Source organism: Cucurbita maxima, unplaced genomic scaffold (assembly GCF_002738345.1).
Source record: "Cucurbita maxima cultivar Rimu unplaced genomic scaffold, Cmax_1.0 Cma_Scf00007, whole genome shotgun sequence".
Classification (NCBI taxonomy): domain Eukaryota; kingdom Viridiplantae; phylum Streptophyta; class Magnoliopsida; order Cucurbitales; family Cucurbitaceae; genus Cucurbita; species Cucurbita maxima.
The window spans coordinates 5,712,982-5,740,529 of NW_019272023.1; the positions used below are offsets into that span (position 1 = coordinate 5,712,982).

General features: G+C 36.0%; 1 protein-coding gene across 2 annotated transcripts; it reads left to right on the top strand.

The window, feature by feature from the left end:
• The first annotated feature begins 10,054 nt into the window (after positions 1–10,054).
• Positions 10,055–24,701, top strand: LOC111481536 (threonine--tRNA ligase, mitochondrial 1-like). 2 transcript variants are annotated; one of them, XM_023127011.1, is made up of 21 exons: positions 10,055–10,189; positions 10,277–10,490; positions 10,579–10,816; positions 10,910–10,969; positions 14,103–14,192; positions 14,875–14,949; positions 15,029–15,157; positions 15,698–15,787; positions 16,010–16,098; positions 16,179–16,275; positions 16,359–16,445; positions 17,028–17,112; positions 17,330–17,424; positions 17,598–17,630; positions 17,724–17,810; positions 19,769–19,861; positions 23,044–23,136; positions 23,234–23,455; positions 23,731–23,802; positions 24,081–24,152; positions 24,369–24,701. In XM_023127011.1, exons 2-21 carry the CDS (start codon positions 10,363–10,365, stop codon positions 24,462–24,464), a joined length of 2,031 nt encoding a protein of 676 aa, XP_022982779.1. In that variant the 5' UTR covers positions 10,055–10,189; positions 10,277–10,362; the 3' UTR covers positions 24,465–24,701. The 2 variants fall into 2 exon arrangements, with proteins under 2 accessions (XP_022982779.1, XP_022982778.1); XM_023127010.1 differs by having other exon boundaries at positions 10,079–10,490.
• Positions 24,702–27,548: the final 2,847 nt, after the last annotated feature.

Genomic DNA, 27,548 nt, shown 5'->3' on the forward strand with positions numbered 1-27,548 from the left:
CGCACATGAAGGTCGCACGTCCCCTCCTTGCCAAGCTCAATCCCAGGGGGCTGAAGGTCATCGTCATAAGCTACAAACCCGAGAGCAAGGCGTACAAACTCTATGATCCTATGGGGAGGCGAGCTCACGTGTCGCGCGACGTTGTATTTGATGAGAGTACCTTCTGGCAATGGAAAGACGCCACACGAGGCTTAGTACAACCATCATCTCCGAGTGTTTGACTACATTGCACATGAAAGTCGCACGTCCCCATCCCAAGGGGCTAAAGGTCGTCGTCATAGGCTACAAACCCGAGAGCAAGGCGTACAAACTCTATGATCCTATGGGGACGCGAGCTCATGTGTCGCGCGACGTTGTCTTCGACGAGAGTACCTTCTGGCAATGGAATGACGTGACCGAGGCAGACCGAAACCCAAATCGCAGCATCAGGAACCGTCATTGCCACCAGTAGCTGCACTGGGCACGCCTACCCCAACCACAACTCTGTCTGCACCCCCTGAACCAGTGGAGTTTGAAACATCACGTACTGCGGATTCGACTCTAGATGCTGATCATGATGATGATCTGGTGGCCAAGTACCAGAGGATGGAGGACCCTGGGAGGAGGTAAACCACCTAGATTGGCGGCACGCGAGCTAGAAGAAGAGGTGGCCGAACAAGATGTGGAGTCTTTAGGAGGAGATTGCTAGATAAATCCCTAGGTTGAAAATCATTTCTAGTTTTTAGCTACTATTTTTTAGGTAATTGTTTTTCTATTAAACCCACACAATTAGAGTGAGTGGGAAGCGCACGTCTAGTGGAAGGCGCTTTAAATAAGTTGTCCTCTTCTTTCTATTTTGAGGATTAAATTTGTTATTTAAATATCCAACTGAATGAGAAATAAAATCATCGGGTCTTCAGTGCAAATATTATCTCTCTTTGTTTTTCCGTTATTTTCTTCTCCCAACAATTTCTTCGGCTTTTTCCTCCGTAACGATTTCCTCACATTCGCTCAATCAAAGATAACAAAAACTTGGGGGTAATTGGTTCACATATATTTGTATGAATCAACTCGAGAGGTTGTTTAGCCCAAAATTTAGTCTTCTTTTGAATTGAGGTTCTCGCATGCTTGCTGAGCACGCATTCTTCACAAAATTTTCCTTCGTAGTCCATGTTGGGTAGCTCGTGCACCATATTCTTCTTTGCTAACTCTTGTTGGCCGCCATGATGTAGGTGACAAAAGCGCAGATGTCATAGTGATGCCTTGTCTTCTACGTCGACTCGCAAACAATTTTCTCGTATGCTTCTTAAATTCAGTTTGTACATTCGATTTCTTCCTATCTTGACTCGAGCAGCCAAACGCCCTTGCTTGTCCTTCAGGTGTAGCAGGCGGTCTTTTAAGAATATCGAGTATCCTTTCTCGATGAGTTGCCTCATACTCAATATGTTGGTCTTGAGGTCTGGTACGTAATAAACATCTTGGATTGACCCTAATAAATCATCCTTTTGCAAGAAATGTATTGTACCTCGGCCTTTGACCTCCACATTTGACGCATCTCCAAATGACACATGACCATCTTCAATCTTTTGCATCTCTTTGAATAGGTACTTGTGACCACACATATGGTTGCTTGTCCCTGAGTCGAGGTACCACAGAGTGTCGTTGTTGATGTTGTCTTCATTTTGAGCCATCAAGAGAAGACTTTCATTTGTTACGTCTTCCAAGGCTAGGTTGGTTGTTCCTTCCACCTTTTTATCAACTCGACAATCTTTTGCAAAATGCCCCACTCTGCCACAATTGTAACATTTTTAGGAGTTACAATCATTTGCATAATGACCATATTTATGAAATTTGTAGCACTGAATGTTGGAATAAATTGATCGGCCACCTCTTCCTCAACTGCGTCCTTTTCCACGCCAATTTTCTTGGCTCGATTGTCCCTTCTCCTTATAGTATCCTTCATGACTACTGCCTTGACCACCACGACCATTTTCAGACTTCCACGACCACGACCTCTACCTTGAAAGTTTTGAGAATAAAGTGTCTATTCATCTTTGATTGACGCCTTGGTCTGAAGTGCTTGATCAAGTGTTTCCTCCTTCTTCTTACATCGCTCGTGTGCCTTGAGAGAACTAGCGAGCTCGTTAACCGTAAACATTGTTAGGTCCTTTAACTCTTTTATCGTACATACAACATTCTCAAAGCTATTGGTTAATGACCTCAAAATCTATTCCACAACCCGCGTCTCGGCTAACATTTCTCCATTTCAGTTGAGTTGGTTTACCACAGTCTGTACACGTGATGTAGTCAGATACACTTTCTGACTCCACCTTCATGCTCTCCAACTCACCACGAAGAGTTTGGAGGTGCACTTGCTTGACTCGGTCGGTTCCTTTGAACAGTTTTCCTAAAGTGTCTCACGCTTCTTTTAAAGTGGTTGCATTGGCAATCTTCTCAAAGTTCGACTCGTCAACGGCTCGAAGCAACATGTATAGTCTCGACTTATCCTTTGATCGCACTTCTTTTAACGCTTTGTTTTGTGCCGCCGTATAACCCGTGGTATCTTTTGGTTCTTCGAACTCTTCTTTGACCACCTCCCATGCATCTTGAGAACCAAGAAGAGCTTTCATTTGAATGCTCCAATTCTCATAGTTTGTCTTCGTTAGTCGCGGTAGCGGCATTTGACCCGTCACATACGTCATTGGCTATAATACCAATTTGTTCAAGAAATCTCATGAATTTGTGAAATAAATCTCACGCACACTAATGATAGAAAGAGACAAATAACACTCTATTTATCTGAAAAAACCCTTTCTATTACTTCTCTGTTTTTTTTTTTTTTTTTTTCCTTAGTTGTGCTTTACAAGAGAAAAGAACAATGTATTTATAAGTACTCCTAAAAGTAAATATATCCATCAAATGCCACTATTTCCTAACCTATAAAACGCCACTGTTTCCTCCTTTCATCTTCAACACTCTTGGCCTTTCCTTTACCACTAACTTTTGAGGTTATTTAAAACCCATTAAAATTAATTAAAAATAACATTTAATGTTTATTTATCTTCCTACAGAGTAATTCTTATTGTAAACATCTATAACACAGATATATGAGAACCCAAACAAATCTAAAACCAAATCTCAATTTTGACGACGAGGGACATTGTTAAGACGTGGAAACTTACCTTGTCTGTACGTGCAGTCATCGGTGTTCTCTTTCGCAGTGTGGGATGGACATTTCGATGTCGAGTTTCCTGAGGTTTGTTTCACCGAAGACTTTCGGTCCTTTCTCTCTCTTTCTTGTTAGCTCTCATTCCTTCTCTTTTCCTTGCAGGCAGGCTTCTGGGATGATGGTAGAAAGTTTGAACGGTTGTTTGAAGTAGCATGGGGGATCGGATGGGTAATTGCAATGTTGGAACGAGAATTCTAGCACCGAATTCATCGGTGACTTCGCAAATATTTTTTTATTTTTAATTTGTTGCAGTTGTTATAGGCAGTAATATTGTTACTTCATTATTTGGCCAAATAAAATTAGAGCAGCATATGTGAAGATCATAATTAAGGATTAGTTGCCATTTAAACTGGTAGAGAATAAGGGTTTTAGATTATCTTGTATTAGTTCATGTCGTAGGTTTGACCCTCTTCCAGAAGTAACGAGATATATTTCAACTCTATCGTGAAGAAAAAAAAGTTAGAATATTTTTCTGTCAGTCATTTTAAAAGGGTTTGTTTTACCATTCATACCTGAAATTCATTGCAAAACATTAACGACATGGTAGTCACTGCACACTTTATTGATTCCAAATGAAATTTGTTTTAAAGGATTCTCAACTTTTGTCAAGTTGCTAACTATAAGGGAAAGACTATTGATAAGATTATTGTGAGTTGTTTATTGGCATGGGGTATCGATAAAGTTTTCTATATTACAGTTGATATAATGCAAGTTCCAATGATATAGATATTTCGTATATTATGAGAAGGCTTAGAAGTTAGAATTCATTTGTCTTAAATGGAGAAATATTACACATTAGGTTTGTGCTCACCCAATTAACTTGATTGTGAATGGGGGCTTAAAGAAATGCATGACTACATTTCTAGTTTTCACAATGCAATGAGTTATGTTAGATCATCCCCCAAGAGATTGACAAAATTTAAAAATGGTGTTGAACAAGAAAAAATTGAATGTATAGCATTTTGTTTAGATGTAGCAACTAAATGGAATTCCACTTATTTAATGTTTGATCATGTCTTAAAATTTGAAAAAAAACCTTCAAAGTAAAGAAGAATTAGATTATGTTGAGTAATTCAAAGAAGGGTTCATGTAAATCAAATAATAAGTTCACCAACAATTAATGATTGGAAAAGTGTTTTTAAGGTCTTATGTGGTATTACTACAAAGACAAGAGGTTGTTTACATGTGACTTCTAATTTTTATTTTTATGAACTTCGGGGTCAAAGTACGAAGGTGAACACTTATTTAAGTACTATGGGTTCAAATATGAAAAATTAAGTAGGACAAATATTGCGACTCAGTTGGCAAAATTAATAAGTTGATATTCATAACTGTGGTACTCGATCCTCGTTACAAATTAAATTGCATATCATTTTACTTTTCGAATTTTTATGACGATGTCATGGTTAGGGTGATGGTGGATGATATAAAGAATTATTTGATTCGTTTATATTATTTCTATAAGTTTTAGAATAATGCTCAAGGTCATCACCAATCTGAATCAAGAGTCACTTCTAATTCCATGAGTATGGACACAATTGATGAAGTAAATTTGAGTGGTTCAATATTAGTATTACCACGCTACAAACAAAAAAACAAGAACAAATTCATTGGAGTTAAGCAAAGGGTGTGTATAGATATTTATCTGGCCCCACTAAAAATAGGTGATAATATCCGGTGATAGAGGGTTAAGTACTTTTAAATTAAAAGAAGTGTGGTAGTTGTTTTAGGGACAGTATCAAAGGAGTTTTGAATCCATTGCACAACTAAAAGTTTTATAGGTGATAACAAATTAAACTTGTATGTCATAATATTTCATGCAGTTGATCCACAACTAAAAAATTTTAAAAAAAAAATTGGAATAACCTGAATCCATCTCGAAAATTTTGGGTTGAGTTGGGTTGTGAAAAAAATTGGGTTGGGTTGGCTTACCAATCCAACAAACCCAAACTTTTGGGTTGGTCCAAAAAATTTCCTCAAACTCAACCCAACCCGACCTATGTACACCCTTATTAGAAATTCCTTAAAATGCATGGTAGGAGAAGGTATTGTGTCAGCACTACACCACTTATGGAATCTGTGGCCTAAGTGAACTACTTTGCGGCAGGTACATGTGTCACAATATGGGAAATCATTGAGACGAGCATCTCAAGCATTTTTATTTGAAATGGGTCTTTCAAGTACAATGTTGGACAACACGGGTGTGTCAATATTGCACCTCATCTCATGTGCCAGAGGCTGGTCCATGCACCAACTATCTAGTACAAAGTTTGTAAATGATATGACATGGTCATTAGAGGATTCATGTCCCAATGAGAATCTAGATGGATGGATGTTCGAGATGTTCCATGAGTTGATGACACCATGATGCATGGGTTGTGTTGTTGTGAACCAAGATGATGATGAGATGTGACGTTGCATTACAAGATACTTTGGCTTAGTGTAGAGGTAAGGTCGAGCCAGATGGCTTGGCCTAGTGTAGAGGCAAGTTGACTAGAGATGCAGACGAATGAACATGCATGCACAGATGATGTGTATGGGCGAACAACTTAGGTTTTGTGCAAGTTGTGTTCAGTTGGCATAGGAGAATCTTGCCAAAGGTCTGACGAAGCTACAAAGATTCCTTAAGGCTTGTCATGAGCCAATCAAGATCATGATGCCGCAAGGTTGAAAATGTACGATTGTGACAGTTGGTATTAGAGCCACGCTTTACGTGTTTATATCGAGCAAGACAATTAAAAAAACAAACTCGAGGGTTGAATAAAGACTTTGCAAGTATGTCATGAGGGCCAAATTGGACGGGACAGTGACAAGTCAAAATCAAGATTAGCTTTGTGGCTCGAAGCCAAACTCTCTGAAGATGAGTCTTAAGTGAAGCAAGAAGCAAGCTCATTTGTCAAAAGTTTAGAATTTTAAATTAGGCAATAGATAATCAGAAGTTATACCAAGTAGGGTGCCTTCGAAAGAACCATTCACAAAAGAGAAATAATGCCAACGATTGCAAGTAAAGCAGTTGAGGGTCAGATGAGTCATGCATAATGCAAGTCCATATAGGTGGACGACATCACTACGAGAGAGAAATTAAGTTGAGTAGGGTTGCTTACCTCTTAGAAGTGCTCCAAGAACCGAGCACACATGTATTCCTTGAGCCATTGTATAGTGCCTAAGGTGGGTGACTTCACAAGAGTGTCGAGATCAATATTCGCTCGAGAAGAGAGAATCAGGCAAGATGTGAGCGACATAGAGAATGAAGTTGTAACAAGACTAGAAAAGTATCAGGGTAGCTTTTTCCACATAAAGATGGTCAATTAAGAAATTTGCTGAAGTGTAGTGCCAACACGGGACTATGTTACAAGCTTCCTCCCGACCTTGCTTCCTAAAAGGGTTGTGACTATGACAAGAAAATGTCGTGATACACAAGCCCATCTTGCTACTGTAAAAGGGAAGTGGATGCTAGTTTTTTCATGGTTTATCTGATGAGTTCTAGGTTGAGCATGAGAGTTAGGTCCCAAGAAGAAAAACTCACAGTCGTTGGACAATTGTGTTTTGTCGTCCTTATGCTTTGAGTCTTAGAGATTGAAAGAAGGTTCGTTAGTGGGATAACCCATAACTAGTACACAAGTTTCTATGTTCATTCTAGAGCATGAAAAAATTTAGCAGGTTAAGTTAGCAACTAGTTAAATGTTTGGATCGTCATCGAGATGATATCGAGATTAAGTGGGGAAGAGTTTAATAGCCCAAAAGAAAATGAATAAAATAATAATAATAATAATAAATCAATAAATAATAAAATTATAAAAAAAAAAAAAATTTACACGTCAAAATAATAATAATAATAATAATTCATAAATAAATAACTAAAAAAGATTACTTAAAAATAAAAATAAAATAAAATTATCCACCTCCCTCTCCTAACCACTCATCCACCTCAAAAATAAATAGAAAAAATGTCAGTTTTGAGAAAAACTAAAATGGCTTTTCAACACAAGCAGATATAATGTCATGGGCTCACAATTTAGATTTCAAAGAACGGAATCGAACTTTCATCAAGGATATATTCGTGACAACGGCTTAAGCTAACTAGGTAAGTAGCCTTACTATCGATATGGTTATATTTGATATTAACACGTGTCATGTGGTTCTACACGTGTCATATATATTGATATGTGTGAATTGTTTGTGGATCGATATGCTTATGATATGTTATATATGTATTATAATATGTCAATTGTATGATAATAGTTACGGTACAATGTGTTAAATGATATGTTTGAGATAAGATATGAGAAGGATGCACAAAATGAGATGTAACGATAGGAGTAAGATATGTTCATGAAACGTTAAGGTTAGGTTACATAACGAAGTGCTATGAATATGAGAGTTTGATCAAAGAATACTGTTAGATTATGGGTAGAAAGTGATAAGTTTGTGATAGATTGATAGAACGATATCGTTAGGGTATGTTCCTATGATGATATATTGTGATGCAATATGTTATGGTATGATATGTATATGATGAAATGATGTGTTAAAAGTATGAGACGTTATGTTATGTCTCCTAAGTTGTGTGTATACAATCTGATATCACGATAAATGACATGAAATATAACCCCGATAGAATTATGTATGATATGAGAACTGAAGAATGAGAAACGATATGTTATGAATGAGAAACGATATGCCATCACGAGGATACGGACGCGTACATCCACTAGGCAGGCGAAGTATCATTATGTTTTACATAATGCTGCTGTAACAGTTACTAATTCTAATGGGTGTCGGCAGCAGGAGAGCTACTAGAGAAGGCTCGTCCGACAAGAAAAGGGGCCCAGTGGTGTGCGAACTGTCTGGTGAGCTCATACCCACACGTATGGGTTGTGTGTAGAGTATATGGTACACATCCAAGCTGCCCATTAGAATAGTGTTGTAGTAAAAATAGACTGATATGATAGGTCCCATCATAGCATTTTGCATGTTCTTGTTGCACCCTCAATAGTGGGTCACTTACTGAGTATTTCTTTAAATAATGTGCTACTACATTTTTCAGGTTAAGGCAAGACATTCCTGTACGGCTGACGACGACATCGCAACTCGAGACCATGACACATGTATAGAGTATTCGTATTTATTTTCTTAGACTTAGGCTAGAATATGACATTTTAATTTAAACATTTATTTATTTTATTTACTATTTTGTCGTGTCGTTTTAAAAATGTTTTCGAAACACGTAAGTCTATGGCTGTGTTTTAAGCTTAAGGTTATGTTTTATGAAAATCTAAATGAATTATTTCCGCATTCATGTTTATGACATGTATACAATAGCGACCCTAAATTAAGTAGAAAATTTCGGGTCGTTACAAAGAGTGTCATAATCTACAATGCAATTATGTCTCCGAGTAAGTTATCGAGGACGGTGACTAGTTTAAGTGGGGTAGAGTATCACAACCATGCTATGAAGATAGTAGGTGGTGACCTCCACAGACAGACCGATAAGATGACGACCCTCAAGTGGCACCCATCTGGCCACATGAGGGTTGAGACAAACAAGTGTCATAATGCGCCTAAGGAGGCATCATCTAACACACCAAGAAGAGCGCATTAAATAAAAATTGAGGCATAAGCACGGTTAGAGATAACGAGGTGACACAAGTATCGAAGACAAGCTCAAGGAGAGGCTAGGATAAGTTCCCAAGCCATAACCTTAGAAATTGGAGTTTCGATATGAGTTTCGACATGCAACTTTGGAGTTAAGTCTGTTTATATGAAAGATGAAAATTCACCCAATTAAGGTATCAATCGGACACCTGATGGATGCTCCATAGGGTCGTATGATTGCCTGCCAAAATCACATTTACTCTAGAAAGATTAGAAATGCCTCAAAAGTTACTATAGGGGGGAGGCATGATGTTTGCTCTCAACTACCCCTGAGCCCTGTGGCTTAAGCGAGCTACCTTGTGACACATACATATGTCATAGCATGAGCGAACATAGCAAGATAAGCGTCTTCTTTTGAATCAATCTTTCAAAGACAGTGTCAGACAACACGAATATGTCGACATTGCACCCTAGGCCATATGTCGGAGGTTGGTATATGCACTCGCTATCTGATATGGAGTCCATAAATGATATGACATGAACACAGGGGGATTTATGCCCCAATGAGAATCCAAATGGATGGATATTTAGGATGTCCCAATGAGATGAGTGACACATGGGTCAGTTTCGATAGACATGTCTAAGCAAGCCAAGATGATCAAGCTATCCCAAGATATGGGACGACATCACGATGCACGGGTCATGTTGTTGGGAACCAAGATGATGATGAGATGCGACGTTGTGCTATGAGAGACCTCGGCCTAGAGTAGAGACAAAGTTGAATTGGACGACTTGGCCTAGTGTAGAGGCAAGACGGCTAAAGTCGTAGATGAATCAACATGCATGTATAGATGGTGTGTGTTGCTAAGTAAGTTTGGATTATGCACAAGTTTGTTCACTTGGCGAAATGATGAAGACGAATGGAAAATATGAATAGACTTGAATTTTCCTTAAGCCTTCTCATGAGCGTGTCAAAATCATGACGCCGCACGGTTGATAATGTACGACCATGACACAAGTGAGGGAGAAAAACAACAACAAAGACAAACGACACAAACAAAGACCAATAGGACAAGTCATCAACAAATGAATCATAGTATTGATATCCAGTGTCATAAGAACCGGATAACAAAGTTTACAACTATGTTTCTGAGTGAGAAACCCTCGCCCGCGTATCTCTATTGACATTCGTTGCTTTATTCCTCGGCGTGAAAGGCGCGCCTCTGCCCACTTCAACGCATTCAGCGTCTCTTCTCATTGAAACCTCATCTCTGACTATTTGTCTCTCTCTCTCTCTCACGTTGACTTTCTCGTCTCTCACTCTCAATCTCTTTTGCAGGCCATCATTTCCCCAAGGCAAACATTCCTCGGTGGAAGGTATTTTTGGTAAAACCCTAACCCCTTCCTAAACCCTCGATATTCATCTGCATATGCTGTTCTTATGCTTATGCTCTCGAATTGGCCGTAAAGCAGTTTCATCCTCCACTCCTCTCCTATCTACAACTTCTCTCCGCCTCTGCTCCTCAGTTGCACAACTAACGGCGGGGACACAAGCTTCAATGGCGGCGCAGCACCCTAAAGATGAGCACTATCTCAATTCTGTCATTCCTAAACGCATCCAACTTTTTCAGTCGATACAAGCAAAGCTGCTCGCCGACCGTCGTTCTCTTCCCTCTGATCCAATCGAGTTAGTATAACGGTCCCATATGTGGAATTGGATAACCTATGCTGGAATTCATGAAATTCGAATTTTACTTCGTTCTTTGCTTTTTTAGGATCACCTTGCCGGATGGGACGGTGAAGGCGGGTAAGAAATGGCAAACAGCACCAATAGATGTAGCAAGAGAAATCTCGAAAAGCTTGGCTGCGAACGCTTTGATTGCCCAAGTTGATGGAGTTCTATGGGACATGTGTAGGCCGCTAGAAGGCGACTGTGAGCTTAAGTTGTTCACCTTCGAAAGTGATGAAGGGCGCGACACATTTTGGCATTCTAGCGCTCATATACTTGGACAGGTTGATAGCCCCATGTATTCTCGTGCATTCAATCTGAACTCATTGATGACAATCATTACACTGTTTCACCTGTATTGTTTTTCCTGGGTCTAGTCGCTCGAGATGGAGTATGGTTGCAAGCTCTGCATTGGACCCTGCACCACTAGAGGAGAGGTATGCATATTTATATCTATTCGTGATGATCCATATTTGGTTGACCAAACAATTTTAAAGTCAAAGAGATGGATGACAAGATATTCTGAAAGTGGGAAGCATTTTTTATTTTGGTTGTCCAACAGCTAAGGAATTTGCCTATATTGTTGCTATACTTGGGATGTTGAATATAGAGAAAAGGATTTAAATGATTATTGAGTACTGCATCTGCCAAATTAACCTGGAACTCCTCTCTGGTAATCCCTCTAATAGTCCAGCTGCAATTTCAGCTTGTCTTCCCTTCTCTCTCCTTTGTTGCCTAGAAATGCAGAGCGAAAATAATTCAGAAAGAACTTGAATTCTGTACCAATTTCAATAGGAGACTCTTTCTTTCAACCTCTTTGCCTAGTTTGCGTTCAGAAGCTTGTCATCTTCCATGTGATTTTTTCAGTCTCCATATTTCATCCTCTCAATCAACTTCGCTTTCTTAGTTCTCTTCTTGTCCATATTTAGCATATACTTTTCTTCTCTCTCTTTCGTATGTTCTTTGCCAATGCACTTTCCCTGTTTATGGCCACAACTCCATGTTATTTGGAGGGTGGTCATTATCATTTTGCTGAATCTTCATCCATACTCTTCAGCAATGTGAAGTTCTATTATTTTGACTGCCTAAATTCCATGTGTTCTTTAGCTAGATGCTTCTCTTATAGGAAACCCGTGTGAGGATTGTTATAAACCAACTTCTGTCCATTGTATTAAGCCCAAATATTAATCAGAAGTTTCAAGATTGAAACAAAATTGTGTTTCTTCTCAAGTTTTGAGGAAATCAGCAATAATCCATATGGTCTGTGATTCTATTAAGAGCATCAACGCAATGGTGCGAACATCATGCAAGCATTGTGAGCATTGAGAAGGATGGGGGTGGGAACACCCAACTATGGAGGCAGACTTCGATCAACATCTTATATGATGACAATCCAAACATCTGAGAAAAGGTGTATAAGTGGTTCTGCAAAGACTACCATTTAAGATATTGGAAATAGACAAGAAAGTAGTGCACTATTGCTCCTTGTTAATTCTCCATCCAATTGCAAGTGGTTAGGGTTGTCCCGTATAGTTTCTTCCACAAAAGCATTTTGATGCACGTATATCTTCTTAGCTTGCAATCTTCTTGGCTTTAAATGTGGAAGTTATAAAAATAGTACAATCCACCAAATGTGAACTTCTAAGTCCTTCCTCTAAAAGATATGTCTATTTTTTCGTAGATAAACTGAATGCATGTTAGCAGCAAAAACATTACTTACAAATTATTAGGCCTGATCTGGAAGCTATGTCCAAAAAACTTGCTCAACAAGAAATCCTAAGTCATTGGAGGAGACAGCATCACAAATTGGAATGTTGATAGATTTTGGCGAATACTTCGTTGGAGAAAACAAAATTGAGAAAATATAATCATGAAGTTTCTTTTCCTTATTTCATAGGCAAGATAGATTTCAATTTGAGGATAAGTCAACTTTTTTGATTCTTTGGCTCGATAATTTTGCTCGAGGGAAATCATTGAACTTTTGAGTATAAGTCAACTTCTTTTGATTCTTTTTCAATTACACCTTGGCCATCATCTTATCAAATTGGAAATCTTTGTTCTAGTCTTTTGGTGTAGAAGTGGGATCTCTCTTCCTCTTGCCCTTAGGCTTTATTTTTTGGTTATGTCCATAATGTATTCTTGTTTCTTATAATAAAGGGGAGAGAGCAATTTTTATTTGAATTTTATCAAGAGAATTGATCTCTGTGTGCCAAGGACCATCAAAAGAACCTTGCTTCTTTTGGAATTTCCGACAATATCAAATGTCACATTCCAAAGCAAGGGTGAAGGACCTTGACCTGTTTTTGATAGAACGTCCAACATCTTTTGGAGAAAAATATCTAGAATATATCTTTCTTCTGAGGTCAGTAACATGTGGCCTGTGGGGGGTGGGGTTTTTAAACTTTTAGGTCGAGGATATGTGTCTTAATCGGATAAACTATCCTTAGATTGGAAGAAAAAAAAAAAACCCCCAAATTATCTAGTGATTGGAGACTGGATTATCTTTGTGGTGTAGTGTATTTGAAACCTCCTTTGTAGTTAGGGAGATCATAGTTCAGTTCCTTCATATTTTTGCTAAAATGTGTGTTTAACTGCTGACTTTGATTTATTGGTGTGTGAAATTGAACCAATATCTAAATAGGTGAAAATAGCCAAAATATTTATTTGGGGCCTGGTTGGGTTTACAATCTTAGCTCAATGGGGATGGTGTGAGGGGAAAAGTTGGAAAGAGATGAGTTTGTGGGAGAGGGAGAGTTCAAATGACAGTGAGTTTATCAGAGAGGGAGAGTGAAAATGTCACGAATGAGAGAGAGGGTTGACCCATGCGGATGCACCAAATTTGAGTTTCATTTTAGTTACAATGCTAAAAGTTATTGGTACAACACTAGTTCTCCTTATTACAAATGCACATGGAGTTGAAAATTACCCATGGAGTTGAAAATTACCTATTGGATTGTGAGTTGGTATTGAAATAGGGGGCGACGTAGCCTAGTGAGGGGAGCGATGAAGGTGGAGGGAGATCAAATTGCTACTGGGGGAAAGAGGGTTATGGGTCTACCACAACAAAAACTAAAAGGAAGAAATACAACTGGAAAGTATGAAACTCTAGGGTTCATACATATAGGTTTAGATCATTTCATATTATTTATTTCAAGCAAGCCACACACCAAGCATCTCCAGGGAAGAGTTCTGAATTGAGTGAGCAAACCCATATCTCCAAAGGATTTGATCCAAATCCTTAATTGTCTCCTACAAAGAACAGTGCTGCCCCATCAAGAAGGATGAGTGTCTTTGAATATGGATGGAAAGAAATCAAAGGTTTTTTTGGGGAAAAGAACGAGGCTACAGTAGATTTTTTAGAATGCTATTTACCTAGCCACATCTTGGCATAATTTGCCACTTCTTTTTGAATCTTATGCTTCTCTCTTGTCCAATGGAAGATGTTATTGTCACATACTTTTATAAGTTTCGTACAACAATGAATTGTTTCTTATAAACACTGTATGTACCTTCTCTAATTTTTATGCTTGCCGTTTTGTTTCCTATAGACTAATTGGACTTCCGTGTCAGGGATTCTATTATGATGCTTTTTATGATGATTTGGGCTTGAATGATGATCACTTCAAGAAAATTGAGTCTGGTGCATTGAAGGCTGTATCGGTATTGTCCTCTTTTATTTTTCTTGATAAGGAGTTGACCCCACTTATTTCATATAATTAAAATCTGGTTTTTATGTTTTTGCATGAATTTACACGTGGAAGTAGTATGTTAATAGTTATATATATAAAGAATGCTCATGACTATTTTTTTCTTTCTTTCATTATTATCTTTCCTTGGAAGGGAGAGGACTGGTGTTGCTTGTAATTTCATTGTCTTTCTCATATGATAAAGGCTCAGCCAAGGTTTTGTGACCAATTTTGCATACTGTAGCGCTGTGCTAGAGAGTTCACATCCTAACCCTAGTTAACTTTAGTTTCATTTGTTATAAAGAGGGTAAAGACTCAGTGCAAGTATACTATCCCTTTGGGTGTTCAAATTTTTAGGACTAGTTGTGAATCAATAATTGACAATCAATATTTTCTTGTAATAAAATTGTCAAACGATGTGAAAATGTATGAGAAGCTAGAAACTACAGTGCAGATCTTTTGCTTCCTCAACTTTGTTAGTGCTTGCTTATCATCTATTTATTAACTGTATAAGTGTCTTTTTAGCTAGAAAATAAACTGCTGCAAGATTCTTACCAATAAAGTATTCAATGATCTGGTTTCATGCATGAGTGTATCATTACAGAGTATTATTGTTGTCAGCGGAATAATTCAATCTCTTTTTCTTTAATTTTCAGGAGAAACAACCATTTGAGCGCATTGAAGTTTCAAGGGAACAAGCTCTTGAAATCTTTTCTGACAATAAATTCAAGGCAATTGAATAAAATTTGCAGTTCATTTGATGATTGGGTCGAAGCACTAATTTTCCTATTTATGTATGATTTTAATCAGGTTGAAATCATAAATGATTTGCCAGAAGACAAGACTATCACTGTTTATAGATGTGGTCCCTTGGTTGATTTATGTCGTGGTCCCCACATACCAAATACATCATTTGTGAAGGCATTTGCATGCCTGAAGGTAATTATTTATTTTCTTGTTTACTCAAATCTGAATGTAATGTTTAAACCTTATCCGGGATATATAGTTGGAAGAACAATTAGCTATGTTCTTCAAAACAAATAAATTCAGCTGTACATTGATCCTGATTATACTACACGTTGGGAATGACTTGGTGTATGCACAAAGTTTTAAATATGGCATTTCTGGAGTTCTCAGATTGGTGGTTAAGGGAAAAGCTATATCATTTAAAAGAGCTCTACCAGAGCTGTCATTAGGTTGATTTAGATTATAAGGATCAATCAAAATTCTAACAAAATGGAGATTTTTGTAGCTTTTGGGAGATTGTACAGTGCATCCTCTCTTAAGAAAACCTACACAAATAACTTTTCTTTCTTTCTTTCTTTCTTTCTAGTGTTTCCAACTTTGATTGTGGTTGTTTATTAGAGCCATTTTTTGGGTGCTCGGGAGGAGATGCCTTATCTTCTAGCCTTTTATTCTGTGTATTTTGTCATTTTGATATTTATTTATGAAGCTGTCATACTTAATTTGAAATTTCAGGCATCATCGGCCTATTGGAGGGGAAGTAAAGATCGTGAAAGCCTACAAAGAGTTTATGGGATATCTTATCCTGATAAAAACCGTTTGAAGGTGCTTTTTATAATTTCTTTGTGTTAGCTCTTATAAACAACATATTTTTGCTGATTCAATGAGGATGTGTTGAACTTAGGTTGTGATTGAAAATTAATATGTTGATTTGATTACAACCGGAAAAGTTCAGTTTCACATGCATACATTAAAAAGGTTTTCCATGCATATTATTCCTTTCTTTTTGTTGGCACTATCTTATTTTTGAAGTCTGTGTTTGTGCAGGAATACATCAATATGCTTGAGGAGGCAAAGAAGTATGATCATAGATTACTGGGTACAAAGCAGGAGCTTTTCTTTTGTCATCCACTTAGGTAAGTGCTTGATTTACTCAAAAGTGTAGCCACCTGTGACTATTACTGTTCTTGAAATCCTCTTGTCATATCGATTGTAGCCCTGGAAGCTGGTTCTTCCTTCCTCATGGGGCTCGGATCTACCACAAACTGATGGAGTTTATGCGAGCTCAATATAGGGATCGAGGTTATGAAGAGGTTGACATCCAATGTTATTGGTCCTTGTAGAATTGTAATTCATAGATATATCTTAATACCTAACACTTTCAGTTCTTTTGCAGGTTGTGTCACCAAATATGTTCAATATGCAACTATGGGAAACGTCTGGTCATGCTGCAAATTACAAGGAGAATATGTTCTTATTTGAGGTTCGGCCTTGAAATAATATCTAGACATTGGCTTTATGCGTATTTTTTTTTAAAAGGGAACTTGCATACTAAACCAAAAGAGATTTCACGAGGTAAAGTAGACTTTCAAACTAGCCAGAGCCATTCAAGGCTTTCCAATTGATTTGAATATCAAAAGAAATATAATCACAGAAGTCCTGAAGAGAGTATATTCATTTAGATACTAAAAAAAGAAATTGCACTATCAGAGCCTTGAGGGAAGTTGAGAAAATATGATGAACTTGTTGCTAATCGTTTTCCAGAAAAATATTCCTGAGAGATCATACTTCCTCTTAAGGATCATCCTTGTAGAAAATTGCTAGCCAAAGAAATGCGAGGGATGAAGTCTTTAACTGTACAACAATGTCATCAATAGTTTTCTGCTTGAAGGAAAACAAAACATAGTTGAAGCAATAAAAAAGAGACAGATGATCAAACGTATCAAAATCTGGAAAAGCAAATTTTGGATATTTTTTTTTTTATTTTTTATTTTTTGGTATATCCATTGTAAAGACTTTGTGAATGGATAAGGTTAGCAGTGTGAGCTTCTAAATTCTTGTACAGATTGAAAAGCAGGAATTTGGATTGAAACCGATGAATTGCCCTGGCCACTGTTTGATGTTTCAGCATAGAGTTCGTTCTTATAGGGGTAAGTTTGGGTGCATCCATGTTAATATGTAAAATTTCTCAGTATTTTAAAAAAAAAAATTATTCTGGTGAGTGTGATGTCCGCAGTCTCATTGACACTCGGTTTAAATCTTTGTAGTCTTATCACATTTAGTGAATTTGTTCATTTATCTTTTTTTTTTCCTTTTTGATTTTTCTATTGGTCAATTGTTTCTTTAATGTTTACTATTGATCTGCAGAACTTCCTCTTCGGTTAGCTGATTTTGGGGTCTTGCACCGTAATGAGGCTAGTGGGGCACTGACTGGATTGACTCGTGTGAGAAGATTTCAGCAGGTATTTCTAAATGCTGTTGTATTTATGAAATTGTGCTTGGATATAATTTTGTTAGCATCTTATTATATAGGTTTCATATGGTTTCCTTAGCTTGGTTCTTTGGGTATGTTAATTTGGTTGGTATTTCTATATGCGTACACCGACTACTTAATAAGTTCAGTCCATTTTTGCAGGATGATGCTCATATCTTCTGTAGGGAGTCACAGGTTAATATTATTTAATTGATATGCAGACAAGTATTATTTGTGAGATTATTAAGATCCTCATCTCTTTTCTTATGTTTTGTGTTCATTATATAGATAAAAGATGAAGTCAGGGGAGTCCTAGAGTTCATCCAATATGCTTATGACATTTTTGGGTTCACATTTGAGCTGAAGCTATCAACGGTATGTTACCGTTCCTTTTTTTTTTCTCTTTTTTTTTTCCCTTTTTTCTTTTTTTTTTTCTTTTTTTTCTTTTTTTTTGTTTGAGGTGTAACAGGAAAATGATTTTTCTGTAAAAATTGATTACAAAGCATATGTATTTATTTTAGTAAAGAATGCATTTAAAGAATATTTCTTTGTCCTTTCCTTCACTTAATTTGAGTTCCAGTAATGATATCTGTTGCATTTTTTGTTAGGGAGGACACATCCTACTTTCCCTTCATCAATCTTCTTTTGATGAAACTGTTTTCTTGTACAAAATTATTGTAGTGTGAAAATATTTAGAAATGTTGCGTCACTTGTAAATCTAGGTTTCAAAGGTTTCGAATTTGAAATTATATTGCCTTTACATTCATGCTAGTTTTTTGGTTAGTTTGGCTCTAACACACCAATCCTTGTTTACGTTGACTTTCTGTATAAGTTGTATTATGTTTCTGTTTTGCCCCCTTCATATTCATGCTAGTTTTTGGTTACTGAAAAGCATGATAATTTTTCTTATAAAAAGAATGAAAACTTCGGCTCTAATACACCAATCCTTGTTTACGTTGACTTTCTGTATAAGTTGTATTTTGTTTCTGTTTTGCCTGTTTTACATGTCCTTGCACTAATGTAGAGCTGCGGACTCTAGTGTACTTCTATTACTTCAATTTTAGAAAGAAAATCATCAAGTTTAGAGATATAATTCCAAAGCTTCCCCTTATGCTCTACTTACCAAAAACAGTTTGCTAAAAAAATACCACCCCACTTCACTCTTTCTTGCTAAACTCTCAGTAATGTGGAACAAAAAAGGCTGTAAGACTTTCGTGCTGCCCTGGCTGGTGAACTTCCTACTAGTTTAGTGAGCCTCTCTTGACCATTGGGTGCATCGAGTGTGTCTTTTGTTCCTGGGGTTAGCATTCAGCACCACTCCTTTGTAAGTTCTGATGGTGAAGGCCCCATACGTGAAAAATATGGTTGTGTGTTGAATCCTCTAGCAAATCAAGCTTATAGGCTGCTGCCCTACTTTTGAAATATTCTCATTATACTTTGCCATAGATGCAGCTTAGGATACACGTATTCATTAACCTTGAATTCACCATCTCATTTAATGAGCATTAGCCACTTGCTTCATTTGACGTTCCTTGAGCACATTGATGATGGCTGCGTCACTTTTTCTCATTTGTCGATGAAGGGCAAATACCATTGACTTATTGCTAGTATAAAAGGTAGGGTGGGAGATCTTATCCATGAACAATCACCTCTACCCCCGGCTTTAATCTCTACTACAGCTTAACGTTTCTCAGTTGAAACTTCCTCATTCCACTGAGAGATGTAGCCTCTAATTGATTTTAGAGATAAATATTCAAGTTTCTAGGGTAATAATTGTCGAGCTCCTCTTTATGCTCTCCTTACCAAAAAGAGGGAAATAGAAGATAGATGCCACCGTATCTCACTTTATCTGCCTAGTATTCTCCATGATGCGCTTTCTACCCTTATTCACCATTAACAACACACTCCTGCTTGCAATTTTCACATTTTCTGCCTTTGCTTCCTTTCCTTTGATAGATTCTTTTAACCTTGGGCCTATTAAACTCCTAGTCCGTGTATTTATCTTAATGATTACTATGTCCATTTATCTAAAGATGTGCCCCAGAATCTTTATAACACTGATACTCTTGCACTTTTCATATTTTCTACCTTTGCTTCCTTTCCTTTGATAGAATCTTTTAGCCTTGGGCTTATTAGAGTCCTAGTCCTTGAATGTATCTTAATGATTACTATGTCCATTTATCAAAAGATATGCCCCAGAATCTTTATAACATTGATACTCTCTCTACTCAACTCTCAACTTGTATGCCGTTTTTCTCTTTACCAGTTGGATGACAGGTTCATGTTTAACATCTCACTGCTTTTTCTTATTTGTATTTATTGTGATGTTGTAGAGGCCAGAGAAATACCTTGGAGATTTGGAAACATGGGAGAAAGCTGAAGCTGCACTTACAGAAGCACTGAATGAGTTTGGGAAGCCCTGGCAGGTACTTGTAATTGTGGTTGAATCTGCATTATGTTCATCTTCGATGCACTTAACTGCTATGCTAGTACAATGACATGAACCTCACGAATTTGAATTCACTTTAATTGGTTTTTAACCATTTTTCCTAGTGTTAGTTAAATTTCTTTGCACTCCTGATTGAATTTCGCTAAATTTGAATCCTCTGCATTTGACATAGCCACTTTATGAATAAATTTTAGCCTGTTCATTGAATCTTTCCTCTCTCTCTCTCTCTCTCTATACCCCATTCCATCTTTTAAGTGTTTGCAGATTTATGCCACTACTTGTGGATCTTGCTTATAAATCAGTTTGGTTCTTTAGGACTCTCCTGATTTTTCTTTTTTATTTCTTTTTGTCACCTTACATTGTCATATTGTTTTCTATTTTCTTAATATGCTTTTTTAAAGCATGGCTTTTACTTGCAATTTCAAAAGGCTATTTAAGTAAATTTCCAGCGATAACATCTTGGTAGCAGCGGGAAATGAAAGTTTGAGGACCAAAGAGTTAGCTCTATGTTTGTATTATTCTATTGTTGCTACCTCTAATAATTTTTGAAGATCAATCCAATGAGCCATGTGAAGATACTATTTAATGGAAACAAGGGAAAAAAGTGGTCGTAATTATGTAGAAACCTTTCTTAAAACATGGCTTTTACTTGCAATTTCAAAAGGCTATTTAAGTAAATTTCCAGTGATAACATTTTGGTAGCCGGGGTAAAGAAAGTTTGAATACCGAAGAGGTAGCTCTATGTTGTTTCATTCTATTGTTGCTATCTCTAATAATTTTTGAAGATTCATCCAATGAGCCATGTGAAGATGTTATTTAATGGAAACAAGGGAAAAAAGTGGTTGTAATTACGTAGAAACCTTTGACTTCATTAGTGTTAGATTATGTGAGAACCTACTGGAGTGAAAAAATTGGTGAATCAGCAATCCAAATTGAACCAGTCAAAATTGACTGGTTTGGCTCGAATGAGAAACAATTATATCTTGTTTCTAATTTCAGAATTGATTTTTTTTTTTTTTTTGTTTGGTTTTATTATTCAAAATAACTATAGAAAAAAAATATATATATTGATTTGAGGTTTTATATATTAGGAAAAAAATGACCCTAGAATTTCAATTAACCCACATTCTCTTATATTCACACAGGCGTGCAGTGGCACAGCAATAGACCCTTCACACAGACCCATTAGCTACATTGAGTCCCCGCCTTAAGACCTCACAACTCATCGTACAAATTACAAATAACTTTTGCTTCTTTTAAAAGCCTCAACCAGAAAGAGATCATAATCTTCCAATTTTGAATAGTATGTTTAAATACTTTTGTTTGTCAAATGAAATCTTGTTGAGAAACTATCTAGCCCCTCTATGGGAATTCCATCTCTCTGAAACCAATATCCCACTCAAATTTGGTATGTGGACGGCCCAAATATGGGTTATGAGAGCCATCCATGGTGTTAAGAACTTGCTTAGGAAAAAGTGATACTGTTATCCATTCCTCTTCTCATTTTTAAGTATGTCCATAAACTTACAAAATTTTGTGTGAGGCTGAGCCCTAGTATGAGTGCAGAGTCATCGTTCTATAATTGTCGTAGTTTTTTTGTTCACTCTCTGTATAAAATATTTGATAGGAATGGTATTGAGATGGTTAGTAATATTGTTAAGACGGTGTTAAGGGTATGTTTGGTGTTCTTGATCGTAAGAGAATCATGTGTGGTTATTTTGTATTCCATTTCTTTTCTTGTATTTCAAGCTTGTTTCATTTTGGCTCTTAGTAACGAAAAATTTCTATTATTATTTTAGAACTTGGTTATAGATTATTAAGTTTTCATGTTCTTTGATGAATTTGTTTCTTATCTGATTTTATTTTATAAATCCTAGAAAGCATGGACATTTCATTTTTCATTTTTTATGAAGTGTCTGTGTCAAACACGTGTGCGACACGGACATGCTCAGACGAGCGTCGGTCACGTGTCTGACAAGAAATTTTGTGCGTCTTTTTTTTTTTTTTTTAATTATCTGACAGCATGGAGACAACAAAACCTAGCCCATTTTTATTTATTTATTTATATTTTGTTTCACGTCAAAAGCCCAGCCTGTTAACTTTTTATCTTCTAAATAGAATCAAACCTTAAATAAAGTCCAACACTCCCCCAATGATTCAACCATTAGCCTTTGCCTCTCGTCTGCAATTAAATCCCGCTGACGATCGCCATTCACTTTGCTGAATGACCACCACTGCAAAGGTCGGGTTTTGGTATTTCCTCTCTAGCAATAGTGGTCTGTCATCAACCATTCCTTAATATTGTCAATCTCTTCTAATATTGAGGATGAATCAAAACCACTTTGGCAATATTTGACCAAGCATAAAAAATTGAGTGAAGGAGGTGGAAATATTTCATGACAATGTAATTTTTGTCATGGCATAAAAAAGTTCTTATACAAGGGTTAGATCTCATTTTTTGAAGATAAATGGTCAAGGCATTGGAGTCCCCTAGATATTTCCTGATATGCAAATATTGGAAGTCGTTAAATACGTACACTCAAAGGTAAAAAAGGCTGTAAATTTTTCTTTTGTAAAATAGGAGACTCAAGGAGTTTAAAATTTAAATATGCATTCAAAACTAACATAAAAGTAGTTTAAAGGTAATATCCGTAGAGTCAAATCAAAATGGTTTAAAAAAATACGTAAGTTTTGAGAAGTAGGTTTAAATTAATAGTAAAATAACAAGAAGGAAGAAGGCTCGATCTAAAAGGCACCCCTGCAGCTACAAGGCTCTGCATGCTCCCGCCATCAACAATGGTCTACACTCCATTGAAGATGTAATTTCTATTGAGTACTTTATATTCCTGTTGTAATTTTTGTTGGACAACAACTTTCTTCTCACTGTCGTTTATGTATTAATGAAACCAATGCTGTTTTGTTATGTTCAATTTGAGTAGTTAATTTATTTAGAAGTATCATTACGACAATATATGCAGACATATTATTAAAAAAGTCTCCAGTGTGAACGTGTCCTACATTTTTAGAAATTAGTGTGAAACTGTGTCCGTGTTTCTTAGTATAAATCTTATGTCTATCTATTTTGACAACATTTTAGCTCTCTGCTTATTTTACCTTTTGAGGTTTGTGTCTCCTTGACCAATGGATTATCTGACATAGATCAATGAAGGAGATGGTGCATTCTATGGACCGAAGATAGATATTAGTGTATCCGATGCATTGAAAAGAAAATTTCAATGTGCAACCCTTCAGGTATTATGTACTTATGTTTGTAACATCTTGTTTGCATTTGTTGCGTGGGCTTTAAAACCAAACAAAAACATTTACGCGTGGGGTTATTTATTTGCAGTTGGATTTCCAGCTTCCTTCTCGCTTTGATTTGTATTACTCAGCAGAAGATGAGGCCAAAAGGGAGCGACCTGTTATGATTCATAGAGCAATCTTGGGGTCTGTTGAGAGAATGTTTGCTATTTTGTTGGAGCACTACAAAGGGAAGTGGCCCTTTTGGCTTAGTCCACGTCAAGCAATTGTTTGCCCTGTATCAGAAAAATCTCAATCTTATGCACTGAAGGTAGCACTTGATGATGTGTTATTGGTTTGATTTCCTTACAACGAATCTGTTTTCCTACGTCTCACTGTCAAAATTCTAGTTTTCAAAATCTTCAGCCTAATATATTGTTGGATTTGCTCACTCCATATAAGTTTATTTTCATTAAATGTAAATGTAGAGAGCCTCTGACATGAATACATGCTGTAGTACAATACACAGGAAATTGAGTACATGACTTGTCTGGCTGTTACGTTTTATAGATCATGGTTAATCTTGCTGTTTTATTTTTTTTGTAGGTGCGTGATTTAATTCATGATGCTGGTTTTTATGTTGATGTAGATGTAACAGACCGAAAGATTCAGAAGAAGGTGAGTTCAATATATATTTATCTTTAGTTATTCATGTTCATGCTTTTGTGCCTTATTGAATTAAACATTTCTTACTTCGCTGGTTCTTCAACATAGAAGTGAGTTGCCTGCCTTAATGTTTCTTGAAATTTAAATGTGTCTGAAACAATTAATACGTCTGATTATTGTAGCATATTATGCTGTTTACTCAATACAATGGATTAGTGAGTCTTAATTTAATAGTTGGTTAAGATTGATAGATTCCTTGCATGAGCAACGGTTATCTTGGTTTATTGCAGGTGCGAGAAGCGCAGTTGGCACAATATAACTTCATATTAGTCGTTGGTGAGGAGGAGGCCAACACTGAACAGGTTTCAACGCTTATAATGACTTTGTTTGTTCCGTTGCCTGGTTTTTACTTTAAAAGGCGAAAATTACCCAATTTAATGGTCCTATACACTTTTCCCATATAAATTTTCTATGTATGTGTGTGTATATATGTATGTATTATTTCCCAAAGAATGATCTTGATCGAGTCTTATCCGGTTTAGTTAAATGTGTAGTATTGAACCCTTGTGTTGTGGCAGGTGAGTGTACGGGTGAGAGATAAGGGTGATCACTCAGTGATGAGTATCGAGAACCTGCTCGAACACTTCAAGAAAGAAGTTGCAGCCTTCCATTAGATCCTTTTTCATTTGAAAATATAGCTAGTAGGGGGTAGTCGTAAAATATTATTGATAAACTCATTGGTACGAGAAAGGTCAGATGCCTTCTCACCATAATTTACAGATCAATTGTTGTTTGGCTTCCCCCTATTACCTGGATATATTGGTTTTCTTGTCTGGGATTTTCTTTCCACTTTCTCAACTGTGTTGATGTATACCTCATTTTGGTTTAATCTATGGAGAATTTTTGGAGTAGTTGGTTTGAGGCTTTGGATTGTGTAGGGGCCTAAACTGGAAAGATATTAACGATTTTTAGTGCAGAAGCCTACCGGTCATGGATGAAGGCGCCAAAACTATAGGTTTAGGATGCAATTACAAACGAAGTATATATCTCTCAAAATTCACAAATAGGGTTGATGCCTCTGGATGGCTTCGCACAGTTTCCAAACCCTCTTCTTCCTCAAAAAGAAACTTGTAGGCTTTCATTACATGAAGTTATAATGAATTTTTTTTCTATAAATAATTCGGAAGCATGTTACTTGTAAGTTTTCATTACCTCAAATTTCTAATTTATAATGAATTTTTCTTTAGTCTTTTTTAGTAATTTCATAACTAATTTATAGTCACAAGTTTCTTTATATGTTACTGACATTGTGAGAATCTAGGAGTTATTCATTGGATTTTAACATTGTGAATCTAATGGTTGACGTATCTCATTGAATGATTAGTGTCGTGTGTTGAAGTGCAATATTATATTAGTTTGAGATGTTATATAAATCAACAATATATAATATTATTTATATATTTGAACTTTTTTCCCATAAGTTTTATGTTACAACCTCGTACTAAACTACAATGATGCGTTGATGATGCACTTAATATTAGATATATTATTTTTGATCTTTTATTATTGATTTGTTATTGGTATAAAGTTTCCAACTGCAGAGAATCCTTGTTTTTGAGACCTTCTCCGCTTGATATCTACCAATCTGAGGTAACATAACATCCTCAACCTCTACAGCATTCCAATTCAAATGGTTGACTCACGCTGTTCATACATTCATCTCAACAGGAAAAACCACCTTTTCTATCAAAATTTTTAAAAATAAAATATTGTTGACCTATTCTAACATTAATCTATTACCTAAATGGAAAAAAAATATATATATATATGCGATCAAGATTTGATTCCATGGTATCATCCACTAATGCCGTCATTTGTACAAGGGGTCCTTACATTTGCCTAAATAATGTTAAACATAGATTAAGTATTTAAAAATATTCCGTGAGTGATTCCACTATTATGATCGAAAATATAGATGCAACATGGTTCAAGGTGAAGCCTACTTTTTGTAACTATTCTTTGGACTCTACGCAAAAAAGTAGAGTTAAATGTACAGTACTTCTCTACACATAGTTCATGCATGCACGTATAAACCTATTAGATGAGCTCGTATACATACTCATGCTGTCAGAAATCAACAGAAAGATAGAAGCGTCATAACATAGTGTACACATTTGTACATAATATATATTGGGAAACTAACTCATGCTCGTGATATACAACATGAATGAAATCCCACATTTTAAATCATGATACATAGTTATGATGCACATCATACTTCCATACTTTTTATGACATGAATTCCCTATGATACATGTGCATAACATATTATTTATACTTATGATATATGATTCGTCAAAAGTACCATAACATATATGAATTAATATACCAAAAGTACTTACATCAAAATAGATCGTAAGTATATCATATCATAAGTAATAACACATAATAAGCTACAAGTTATGTGTCAATCAAACATCATCCAATTGGTCCAAGCTCGCCTAAAGACATTTCAATAAACTTACTTACCTCCCTCTCACATGTGAACTAGGCCAAAGCATTGTTGGGTCAAGCAAAATGTGTGAGTTTAGTTTTGGCAGGTTTAGTTAGTGATTTGGGTCTAAAGTATAGGTTCGTTAGGAGATTTGGTTCCGAAGAAAACTCTTATCTGAGAAAAGAAGAAGACGAAGTGAAATGTATATATATATACTCTCTTTCTTTTTTTTCAATTTGACTATAACATTATATGTCAAACGAAATAATATTTCAAATATATGATCATTTTTATCCACTACTTGGTATTCAATTTCATTGATAGACAATCATTACTATACTTTCTTAAACATAAAACATAATATATGTTTAATATATCATGTAGTATATCACTAGTGCATTGATGTATTTGATTTCGAGTATATGATCTATTTGATTTCGAGTATATTAATTTAATGATATTCCTAAAATTTGAAAAAAAAGTTGATAAACAACACTTTGAAAGCAACATTAAAAAATAAAATCTAAAATCAATTATTAGTTTATTGCTATTATCAGTCACAATTAAAGAAATATACTTCTCTATATTGTTATCATGTATATTTGTCACATGTCTGGTTTGACCTAATTCACTCTCAAATCATTAAAAAAAAACACAATTATATAATTAACAAGCAACCGTCGTTTGACTAGAGGACAAAAAAGAAAGAAATTGAAATGTAGAAAAAGTGCAACAAAAAAAACATCCGCAATGATTATGCAGAATATTTAAAGTAGATTGGTTCTAAAACATATTTGTCTCTTATTTAAGTTAATACCTTACTAAGTAAAAGGATTACAACAATCACTTACCTAATACACATTATAGGGTCGCCCTAATGTAATCATTTTTATACAAGTTCATTCATACAAGTTCATAAGCTTAATATAAGAATTGGGAAGATTTAGGATGAATATGAAGAGTAAATCGATATTACAACTCTAGATTTCTGTTTAGAATTGCTACGGTCGCCCTAATGTAATCATTTTTATGCAGAAATAAGTATTAAAAATCATCATAAAACATAAATTTCATCCTGTCATGGACTTACGTATTCGAAAACATATTTAATACGACACGTTGAAATATTAAATGGAATAAATAAACATTAAAATTAAAAGCATTCATCCTGACCTAAGTCTAACAAAATAAATGTAATTATCCTATACATGTGTCAGGGTCATGAATTGCGACACTATCGTTAGCCATGCAAGGATACCTCGCC

What these genes read in the sequence shown, in the direction of transcription:
- LOC111481536 (XM_023127010.1), top strand. Translation starts at nt 10,234, where the DNA reads ATGCTGTTCTTATGCTTATGCTCTCGAATTGGCCGTAAAGCAGTTTCA. An exon ending in TAGAGTTCGTTCTTATAGGG is followed by an intron (nt 17,113 to 17,329) that starts GTAAGTTTGGGT and finishes ATTGATCTGCAG; the next exon opens with AACTTCCTCTTCGGTTAGCT. An exon ending in CTCAATCTTATGCACTGAAG is followed by an intron (nt 23,456 to 23,730) that starts GTAGCACTTGAT and finishes TTTTTTTTGTAG; the next exon opens with GTGCGTGATTTAATTCATGA.